This window comes from Octodon degus, unplaced genomic scaffold (genome assembly GCF_000260255.1).
Source record: "Octodon degus isolate 3935 unplaced genomic scaffold, OctDeg1.0 scaffold00062, whole genome shotgun sequence".
NCBI classification, from domain to species: Eukaryota; Metazoa; Chordata; class Mammalia; order Rodentia; family Octodontidae; genus Octodon; species Octodon degus.
In genome coordinates this window covers 9,815,156-9,826,544 of record NW_004524638.1, presented here as the reverse complement: position 1 = coordinate 9,826,544, position 11,389 = coordinate 9,815,156, and the positions used below count along the sequence as shown (strand labels likewise).

Below are 11,389 nucleotides of genomic sequence, written 5' to 3'. Positions count from 1 at the left end.
TTTTGTATTTTAGGGAAGGGTCTACAGGGTGTTCAGGGTTTCACTTCTAGATCAGACTCATACTAATCCACCTGTTTACAGCCTCCCAAGAGCTGACATTACAGGCACGTGCTTTGAGATTTCTAAGGATTCTTTAGATTGAGTACATAGCATACTATCCTCACATAAATACAGTACCGTAACATTTGGCATGTTTGCACCTGGAAATTCACAATTAACTGAAATTGTACTCTTTCTATTAAAATCAGACACCTCATAAATACACCAGTACTTCTAAATACTAAACAATTTAGGTTGGCACAGAAACATCATGGTGGAAAACATTTTGTCAAAATGCTAACTTGGAGGCTGCACGGTGGACAGTGAACAGAGTCATGGATTCCCTTCCTAGTTGCGCTACACCTAACAGCTCCAGGACCTCGGGCACGTCGGCACTGCCGCACACCATCGCTGTGTTCCTGCCCGGGAAAGGAAAACAGAAGGATCACAGAAACTCCTGCCGACACTGCCGCGCACAGCAGCCTGATCCCTGACACACGCCCCATAGAACCTCAAAAACAACGCCAAGTGGAACATGCCAGTCTCAACAGGCCACAGGCAATGTGACTCTGTTCATAGGACACGTCCAGAAACACTAAGCTAAAGGGCCAAAAAGTAGATGAATGATTTCCTACAGCTTAGGGGAGGACAGTGCTGAAAGAAAATACGTGTTGGCTGCTAAGGGGTACATGCTCTGGGGGTGACGAAACATCATAAATTAGGATAACTGCACATCTCTGAAGATACTGAAAACCACTGATTGTATACATTCTTATTACTTTTAATGTATTTGGTTGTTACAGGGTCTCACTACACAACTAGGACTCATGGTGATCCTCCTGCTTTCAGCCTCCCCAGTGCTGGGATTACAGCTGTGGGCCACTACCCTCCGGACTCCGGGCTGCTCAGCCCACCCTGGGAGTGGGGCTGGTGTGGCACGTGGTGCCAGAGATCGAACCACAGTCCGTTTGCCTAAGCTTGCCTAAGCAGGTGCTTTAGTCCACTAAGCTATCTCGCCGGCCCCTCCCACACGTTGTAAATCATCTATAGATTACATATACTACCTAATACAATGTAAATGTTTTATAATTGCTATACTACGTTAGGAAATAATGAAAGAAAACAGTCGTATACCTCCAGTTCAGACTTGGTTTTGTTTGTTTTTTGGCATTGGGGACCGAACTCAGCACCTGCGCTTATTCTACTGAGGTATCTCCCTGGCCTATGGTTTTGTTTTTAACTTTCAATCTTATTTATTTATTGTGCAGGCGTGCACCACGACACCCAGTTTCAGTGGCTGGCACAACATGTCCGGGTTCCAGGCCAGCACAGTGTGCGGGACCAGGGATTGAACCCAGGTCCTTGTGCTCACAAAACAGACTCTCAGCCTGCCAAGCTGTCTCCCCAGTCCCAGACTTGATTTTTTTTTTTTTTTTTTTTTTTTGCAGAACCAGGGATTAAACTCAGACCCTTGCACTTGCCAGGGAAGTACTTATTCTACTGAGCCATCTCCCTGGCCCAAGACTTGATATTTTATTCAAACATTTTTAATCTGCAGTTAGTTGAATCCAAGAATGCAAAAACTATGGATTCAGAAGGGCAATTGTGTATCTCAGTAAAGCTGTGATGGTATATACCTGTACTCCTAGCAGTCTAGGAAGCTGAGACAAAAAGACCCAAAGTTTAAACCCAGGCTGGGCAACTTAGCAAAACTCTGTCTCAAAATAAAAATAAAAGGTCTCGGAATGTAGCTCAGTGTGAAGGCTCTGGGTTCACTCCCCAATGAAACACATAGAAAGCCTCTCAGCTTGAGCATTTCAAAATGCTTTCTACATAGGGAATAGGGAATAAAAGAGCAACTTCCATGAATCAAAGCAAACGAGAGACCAGTGGCCTAGTAATCCCATGGATTTTCCATAAATGTCATTTGGGTAAATTAATATTAAAAGTTCAGTGTATTATCTCCTTATCAGACATGGGTGAATGAATTTAAGGACCTTTAAATAATCAAGAGACAACAAGTAAAAAAGTGCTCAAGAAATTATTGGGATTTAGGTTGAATCTCAAAATAGTATTAGATTCTTTAAGTCTATGCCAGAGATAAATACTAAAAGATTTGTATTCAATCCCCTCGCCTGCCATGCTGGCCTTGTCTCTGGGGTGCGCTGAGAAGGCAACTGAGACTGGGCGTGGTGCTGCGCATCTGTAATCCCAGCACTTGGGAGGCTATAAACAGGAGAATCACTATGAGTCCGATGTAGTAGTGAGACCCTGAACACCCTGTAGACCATATCCTAAAATACAAATAAATAAATAAAAAATACTAAAAGATTTATTAATGAAATGACATCATGCCGAGCATCTTGCTTCAAATAATGGAAGGTGAGGTAGCCATCAAAGACTACCTAGAAGATAAGTGTTAAGAGGTGGGTCATAGTCAAATAGGGGCTTACGCTTCACAGTGTGAGTTACAAAAGGCCATACGAAATGTCTCAAATAGGCAAATCCACACAGAAAGTAGATTAGTTGTTGCCAGGGGCTGGGAGAGGGGAAAGGGGAACAGAGAATGCCTGATTAAGGGTTTTTGAATGATGAAAACTCTGTAATTAAACTGTGGTGATTGTTACATAACATTGTAAGTACATTAAAGACCATTTAAAGTGGCTCAGGGCCCAGGAGAGAGCTCAGTAAGAATAAGCGCCTGCCTAGTAAGTGCAGGGTCCTGAGTTCAATCCCCAGTACCGCAAAAAAATAAATAAATAAAAATAAAATAAAATGGTTAAAATGAGCCAGGCGTGGTGGCTCATCCTGGTAAACTCAGCACTCAGCTATAACCCCAGCACTCAGGAGACTAAGGCAGGAGGATCACCATGGATTCGAGGCCAGCCTGGGCTATACAATGAGGTCAAGGCCAGCCTGAACTACATAATGAGACCCTGTCTCAAAAAACCAAAACATAAATGAATACATATATGCAAATAAAATGGCTAAAATGGTGAACTTTATGTTAAGTGAATCTGATCTCAATAAAAGCTTCATTCAACTTTTTCTCTACTTTATGTTTAAAGATTTCCCACAATAAAGGTTTAAATAACTTAAATATATAGTTTACTGCTTATTTAAAAAAAAACTTTTCCAACAAAGAAATCCTCAATTATCCAAGAAGATATACTGCTAAGCAGGCCAGAGGCATAATCAGATACCAATGGAAAAGGAGAATGAAATCGCCTGTCCTGACAGATGCAAGGGCCACGCCTGACACAGTGGAGAGCAGCCTCCTGCCAGCGTCGCCTCAGCTGCCAGCGTCGCCTCAGCTGCCAGCCTACCCTTCCTCAAGCTTTAAGAGCAGCCAGGATCTCCAACCTTAGCTAATGGATAATAGTGTGGCTGACTTCAGTCTCTGAAGCCAAACTATTCCAAATCATTTCAGCTCAACAGAATCGCACTCACACCACAAGAACGTATGGACTTACTGCTTCTTAGCACAACCAGCTCAGAATGGCATATAAGATACTGCTGGAAGCAAATAACAATTCAATACAGTATTTTCAAGAAAAGATTTTGACAGTTTATTCATACGTCATTCTGGTACAACATACGATAAACTAACATTACTAAATCTCAACTATGTATTATAAGGTAGAGTGTTGCAATTACGGCAAATAAATCTGGGCTTTGATATGCATACAGTAATAATTTTTCAACCTTGATCTGAGAGATTCATGCCCTCCAGCCAGTGCTGCATCAAAGGACAATGACCGCTCTACGACAGAAATGAATGAGATAGCCAAATAAATGAGAAGCATACAGCTCAGCTACTGAGGAATGGTGACAGATACTTCAGACTTTATGTCACTGTAACAGATTTCGCCCAGCCACTGAGCACATACACTGCCATCATGATCTTCTTTAGGTACTACTGCTGACTGCCCTTAAAATTCCTCCACGGAAGTAAACATATGAATTAGTAAATTAGAAACAGCATTTAAAACAACTAATGAAAACATACCTGCTTCAAGTCGTGTAGAATACTGATATAAGAAATATAAATTGACCAAATAAAGAAATCCAGTTCCTGGACCCACGGGGAAATAAAAGGTGGCAGTGATTGGCCTCCATATCTGTCCAGATCAAAATAAACACAGCCGTTAGTTTCTCTAAGCCAGGTTATTTTTTCTTTTAACTCAACAGGACTAACCCTTGCAAAACATTCTCAATGAGTTACCCAAATAAAACCATCATGATTTGAGAACTAAAGTTCACACCAAGAATAATCATCAATTTGCAAATCAATGACATCATAAAACAAGCAATAAACATTTTTAAAGATGAAAAAGTCAATACTATAAAAATATACAGTTAGTCTTTTACTGAAAGGCATATAGCTAAGCCTGAGGTCAGAACGGAATTTCAAAGACGTTCCAATAGCAGATCTCTTAGGAAAATACACTAGGATGACTCTGTCCTAACCTGTCATATTCAAAAGGCAGAAGTACAGCATGAATTTTTTATTCAAACAATATGCTAAATAGGAAATATGACCACATGACTTAAAAAAAGAATGAATATTAAGAAGCAAACCTTGCTTCCTGGCTCCTGGCCCCACTCTCCCAGCTCCCACACAGCTACGATTCGTCAGTTTCTTGTTGCCTTGCCGTTGCTTATCCCTCTTCATAGCACCTCACTGTACTGTTTTATACCTCGTTTCATGCCCTTAACAAGTACCTCCATTGGCTGTACAGTATTCCTTCGCTGTGAATACTCAGACTTGACTTAAGCGGCTACCCCGCCAGGAGCGTTCTCACTATGCGCACGCGGGGTACGTTCCTGTGACTCGATGTCCTAGACCAGCAGACACACATCTACGCCGTCAGGCAGCGCCAAACGCCTACAGAAGTGGTTTTTGGGGGGTTTTTCTGGTTTTTTGGTCTTTTTTTCAGAACCGGGGATTGAATTCAGGCCCTTGCGCTTGCCAGGCAAGCACTTACTCTACTGAGCCATCTCCCTGGCCCCAAGAAATGTTTCATCAATTTATTTTCCACATAAAATGTAGTGGGGTACCATATATACTATTTATATTCACTAATTTGGAAACTACATGCCTCATGAAAAAACATGAGTATGTGTTCATGTATATCTTCTCACCAGTTTTCTGCTAATTTCGTACTTCTTTATATACTACGGAAATTCCTCCTCATTGCAAATATTTTCTAGTCTGTCATTAGGCTTAAAGTTTTATAGGATTTTTGCTATAATTTAGTATTTAAATTTTTAATTTTTAAACAAATATATCCATGAGGTATCACGCTTACAATCTTTTCACTCCAAGAATACAAATGTGCTCACAGGTTTACTGTAATACCTCCACACTTAATCTACAGAATAAGAAAGAAGAAATACAACTTATTTTTCTAAATGGTCATTCACCTGTCCCATATTTTCTCCAATTTTTTTTTTGGGGGGGACGGAACCGGGGATTGAACCAGGCCCTCTACTGAGCTATCTCCCCAGCCCCTCTCCAATTATTTCAAAAGTGACTTTCATTGAATTATTAGTCCTTTTTATAAGGTCTAATTTTTAACAATTCTGTTTGGAATCAATCCCTACAATAATACCAAGTTATTTTAATTTCCAGTTTTGTAATACATTTTAACTGTATTACTGTTTAACTGTATAACTGTTTGATGAACAGTTAAGGCCCCTCTCACCCCTACTTATCTTGACTAGTGTCAAGCCAGTTATTTTCTTTTTCTAAATGAATCAGAGCTAACACCTATATATTAACATGACACTGACATAATTCCCAGTCAAGAAGTCTTTCACAGCTCTTGTATTTTCCTATAGAGCCATGTCTATCTCTTTCATACTCAACTTTCAAAACTGATATATATTTGAAAACCAAACCTGTTAGGCTTTCCAAACATACAACCCCATGTGTAAATAAAATTCCGTATCTTCTTTCACTCCTGTCCAGTTCACCTGCCAACACCTCCAGAACAACATTAACAGTGGAGGGCTGCGCCTCCTCCGCCTGCAGATGCTGGCTTGGGGCTTGAAGGCTCCGCGTCTTATGGCAACTCCCAGGTCAAAGGAAGCGGGAGCTGACATAAAGGAGGAAGAACGTAGTCCTGTGCAAAGTGCCCTGAAGATGCAACGGCACGATAAAACAGCAGTTCTGCTGACCAATTCCGACGCAGCTGGGAAGGAAAACGTCAGTCACCGGGCCCAGCCAGGTAGTGAGCTGGCTAGTTACGTTCTCTAAGTACAGGAACGTAATCATCAGGGTTTCCCTGCCTGCGGAGGAAAAAATCCTGTACACACCAGCAGTGACTTCCCAGGAACCTTGTGGTAAACTGATGAATTAACATTCATCTAGACTGATTCGCAAGCTCATCATAGCTACAGTATAGTCTAACGGGAAGTGTACTGCAGATGATATGAGAGGACAGGAAACTGTCCTCTGTCAAGTGAGCATTTCTTTCTTTTTTTTTTTAATGTATTTAGTACAGGGTCTCCAGGGTCTCACTACACAGATCGGACTCTCACTGATCCTCCTGTTCTCAGCCTCCCAAGCACTGGGATTACAGGCGCGCACCACCACGTCGTCTCAGTCGCCACCTCAGCATGACCTGGGGGTGGAGCCGGCATGGCACGCCAGAGATCCAACCCAGGTCCCTGCACCTGCCTAAGCAGGCACTTTAGTCTGCTGAGCCATCGGGCCAGCCCCAAGTTACCATTTCTCAGCCTCAACTTTCCATTGGTAAACGGAGATCATACTGCCCTACTTCAATGATTTTTTTAAGTTAATAAATTAGTGTGTTACTCAGCTTACTTTTACATACCAATTTATAAGACTTTTTTTTTTCGTAACAGGAATTGAACTAAGAATTTCACATTTGCCAGGCACTATGCTGCTGAGCTATAACGCCAGCCCACGAGATAGGTAGTTTGAGGTTTTTTTGTCTTTTTTTGTTGTTTGTTTTTGTTTTTGTCTTTTTGAGACAGGGTCTCTTTATGTAGTTCAGGCTAGCCTGGAGCTCACTTTGTACCCCAGGCTGGTCTCGAACTTGCAACAATTCTCCTGCGTCAGCCTCCCGAGTGCTGAGATTACAAGTGTGTGCCACCACACCCAGCTAGGAGACTCATTTTCATAGTTGAGCAAATAGCATGAAAAAAGGTTAATAGCTAATGACTGGTAGGCTAGAATTTTGTCCCAGTCTGACTCCAGAATTTGTGATACTGACCCTCCATTTTTTACCATGCCTCGCACAAATGACACCCGTATCATGATATACAATTAGTAAAAATTTTCAGTACAAGTACACCTATAAGTGAAAAGTACTGACTGTGAACTGAAAGCAAGCTCTGCTGATTCCTACGCAGCCATGGAATCTTGGAAGTACGGGCTTGTGAGGGGGCCCATCCCTTACCTTAGAGTTTCTAAAAGGCTGGGCTTCAAAAGGTGCTGTAAAAAGAAAGTGTGGGAGTGTGTGTGTACACGTGTTACTACTATGTCACTAACAGGATCTGTTAGGAGACACCTACTGACCTGGTTTTACACATTTACACTACTCCAGTTACTCAAAGGTCTGAATTTAGAAAAGAAACCGCAGGGGTTTTCTGACTGCGTTTTCTGTAACGCTGATGACACAACACTATTTTTAGCCCCTGCGCACACCTGTTCTCTGGAAATCAGTGTCTGTCAGATACCTCACTTCCCTTCCTAGGCAGTAAGCTTACACTTCGGTTATGCTTGCCTTTCATAGAGCTGAGGCTTAGACTTATTTGTAACTTAAAAACGCTAGAGCTCATCTCTTTAAGGGGTACTATATAATGTATTTCTGAAATCCTCATGAAGTCCTCTTCTTTCTCTAACTGACATGTAAATAAATGGGATAAGGAAATATTTTTGAAGAAGTTGGGCCTTAGAGTTCAGGTGATGTACCCAGAGTTCCTCATGTAATGGGACAAGAGCCACAGGCTCACTGCCATATGAACCCTTCAAAAAGGCACAGCGCTTAGTTACTAGCCAAACGATTTGTTCAGGATGGGTTGCAGTCATCCTTTAACTAAAATCTGAATAATCTGCTACTAAGACAACTATAAATGCTATCCAGAAGTAAAATGCCATTTTTAAGGATGAAAAGCGTGTTTCTGAAACATGAAGGATCAGGTGACTTGAAAGGAAGTTTGGTTATGGCATACCAAATGAGGAGGATGATCCGTGTTTGCCTGCCAAATGCCAAAGGACACTAGGGCCTCTTTTTTTTTTTTTTTTTTTTGAAGTATACTAAGTAGGTAAGAAAAGACCTTTTTTAAAATAAAAACTACCAGTCAAATATGGTGGCACACGCCTGGGATCCCAGCACTCTGGAGGCTGCAGCAGAGGACTGCTGTGAGTTGAAGGCCAGCCTGGACTGCATAGCAAGACCCTGCTAGTCCCCTCAAAACAAACAAACAAACAAAAAGCTACCCAGTATCAACTTAGGGATTTGAAAAGCTAGTAAAACAATAAATTAATGTATTATTCTGTTTATTTACATGTAGTGACCCAGAAGATTAACCCTACTCCAACTGATTATATTCCTACATATTCTCAACAGAAAACCATAGTCAATGGGACTGGGGAAATAGCTCAGCAGCATAAGCACCTGCCTGGCAAGTGCAAGGTCCTGAGTTCGATCCCCAGCACCAACAAGGAAAAACCAACAAACAAAAAAACACAGAAGTCAAATATAATATGACTCTGTAACATACTGTTGGTAAACGCCAGACCCAAGACTGTCCCCTGTGAAATTCCACTTGGAGAAAGTACCTAACTTGGCAAAGCGATCTACAATCGCAAAAAGTCAAGGCCCAGTACCAGCGACCCTTGGAGGAGTGACTGAGGGAGCATGAGGGATCTGAGGGGGCTAGTACGTCTGCCTCTTGATCGTCACACTAGCTTGTGAAAACCACACAAGCTACAAATGTATAACGCCTTCCTGTTTGTATACCGTAACTCAGTAAAAAATTTAAAAACAATGTCATGATCTAATGGGCAATCTTATCTACACACCACAACTGAACTATTTCATATGGATAGGAATGCTCAGGGAAAAGAAAAAAAAAAGACTTAAAAGGGCCGGGGAGATGGCTCAGTAGAATAAGCACTTGCCTGGCAAGCGCAAGGGCCAGAGTTCAATCCCCGGTTCTGCCAAAAAAAAGGAATGCTCAGAAAAAATTTTCAATCATTCATACCGAAACATTAACCACAAGAGTTAGCTCTACACATACTTCCATGCTCAACTACAGTCCAAGTTCACTCCCTTCCAGTCATGTGTGAAGTAACTTCCTCATACACTCTTAAGCTGACCTGGTCGTATCAGGGACACACTCACTGTGCTAAGTGGCAGTACAAGACTTTGTGGATGTAAGCAGCAGGGTGAATCGCACCCTACTTTCCATTCTTGAAATCACAGTAGAGAAGTTGAAGTCACATCTTCTGCAACAACAATCCAAGTTGTCATATTTGTAATTCAACTACAATTAAAATTAAAATCAAGCCAGGTGCAGTGGTATACAGCTGTGCTATCGGCACTCTGGGAGGCTGAGGACTGAAAGTCTGAGCCCAGCCTAGGCAACCTGGTGACGTGGCAAGATTGCCCCAAAATAAAAAGTAAAAATGGCTGGGTGCAATGGCCCTGGGTTCAATCCCCAGTATTGAAAGAAAAAAGAAAATCTATTAAATCTATTGATGGTCTGCCCCTGAAGTATCCTTAACAGTTCATGTGTTCACGTCTTGTTGCGACACTGAGGTGAAACCATTCAGAGGTGACTGGCTTAGGACCAGATGATGACAGATGCTCATCAATAGATTTTCTACTCCTGGACTCATGGCTTCCTGGGCTACGGGCGCAAAGCCAACTAGAGGCGGAGGGCCTGGGCGCGTGGTCCAGAGTGTCCTCTGTCTGCAGCTTTGCCCACTCGCGCCTCTTGACTTCCCAGCCCCATGAGGCGAGTAGTTCTGCTCCAACAGAAACTCTCCACTACGACGCTCTTGCCTCACCACAGGCCCAATGAAACCAGACTGAAACCTTTGAACCTGTGAGTCAAAAACAACCAACCTTTGCTTCTTTCTTTCTTTTTTTGTACCGGGGATCGAACTCAGGATCTTATGCTTGCCAGGAATGGCAAGTGGCTCAGTGGCTTATGCCACTGAGCTATCTCCCTGCCCCCCCCTTTTTTAATGTATTTGGGGCCTGGGGAGATAGCTCAGTAAAATAAGTGCTTGCCTGGCAAGCGCAGGGTCCTGAGTTCAAACCCCCATACTGCAAAAAATAAATAAATAATAACAATAATGTTTTTGGTACAGGGTCTCGGGATGCAGCTGGGACTCGTAGTTATACTCCTGTCTTCAGTCTCCCCAGTGCTGGGCTTACAGGCGTGCGCCACTATGCCTCGACTCAGTGCCAGCTGTGTACTCAGGGCCAAGGCCAGTGTGGCACGTGGTGCCAAGGATCGAACCCAGGCCCCTACACTTGCCTAAGCAGGTGCTTACCCTAGTGAACGACCTCACCAGCTCTCTTTCTTTCAACTGTTTAAATCACATTTTTTGCCATAATGATAGAAAATTACTAATGACGGATAAATAAAAATAGGCAACTTTATTTTTTTTGGTAACTTTTTTAATAGCATGCCAATCACACTACTTTTTTCACTCTTTTATTTATGTATTTGGTACAGCATGTCGCTACAGAGCGTGGACTCAGTGATCCTCCTGTCTCAGCCTCCCCAGCACTGCGATTACAGGGGTGCACCACCACATCTGCTTTCAGTGGCTGGCACAGTGCACCCAGCATGGCACGCGGTACCAGGTTCAAACTCAGGTCCTTGTACTTGCCAGGCAGGTACTACTGAAACATCTCCCCAGCCCCCAAATCATACTATTTACTGAATATTTTATGAACACTTTTCTTTCTGTTGCTTTTTTTTTTTTTTTTTTTTTTTTGGCAGAACCAGGGATTGAACTCAGGCCCCTATGCTTGCCAGGGAAACGCTTAATCCACTGAGCCATCTCCCTGGCCCCTCTGTTGCATTTAAGAGAGGCATAAAGTAAATAACATCTCAATTTGAAGGTATTCTTCTTTGTGTTTCTAAAATTTGGATGTATCTCACAATTAATACACTTAATTTTTATCCCTCCTCCCAATAAAGTGCACTAAATTGATGGAATATGATATACTTAATGAAATCCTAGAAGACACCAAAATAATAGGGGCTGGTGAGATGGCTCAGTGGTCTAAAGCACCTACTTGGAACAAGCTTGGCAAAGCACAGGGACTGCGGTTCAATCCCCCAGCACCACATG

The 11,389-nt window shown here is 42.4% G+C and overlaps 1 protein-coding gene across 1 annotated transcript in view; it reads right to left on the bottom strand.

Moving 5' to 3' along the window:
• The window catches only part of Derl1 (derlin 1), a 28,205-nt gene that overhangs the window by 11,079 nt on the left and 5,737 nt on the right, over positions 1-11,389 (bottom strand). The window contains exon 2 of the mRNA XM_004634438.2: positions 4,049-4,160. Within this exon, the coding sequence (XP_004634495.1) occupies positions 4,049-4,160 (112 nt within the window). The remainder of the gene's footprint in view (positions 1-4,048; positions 4,161-11,389) is intronic.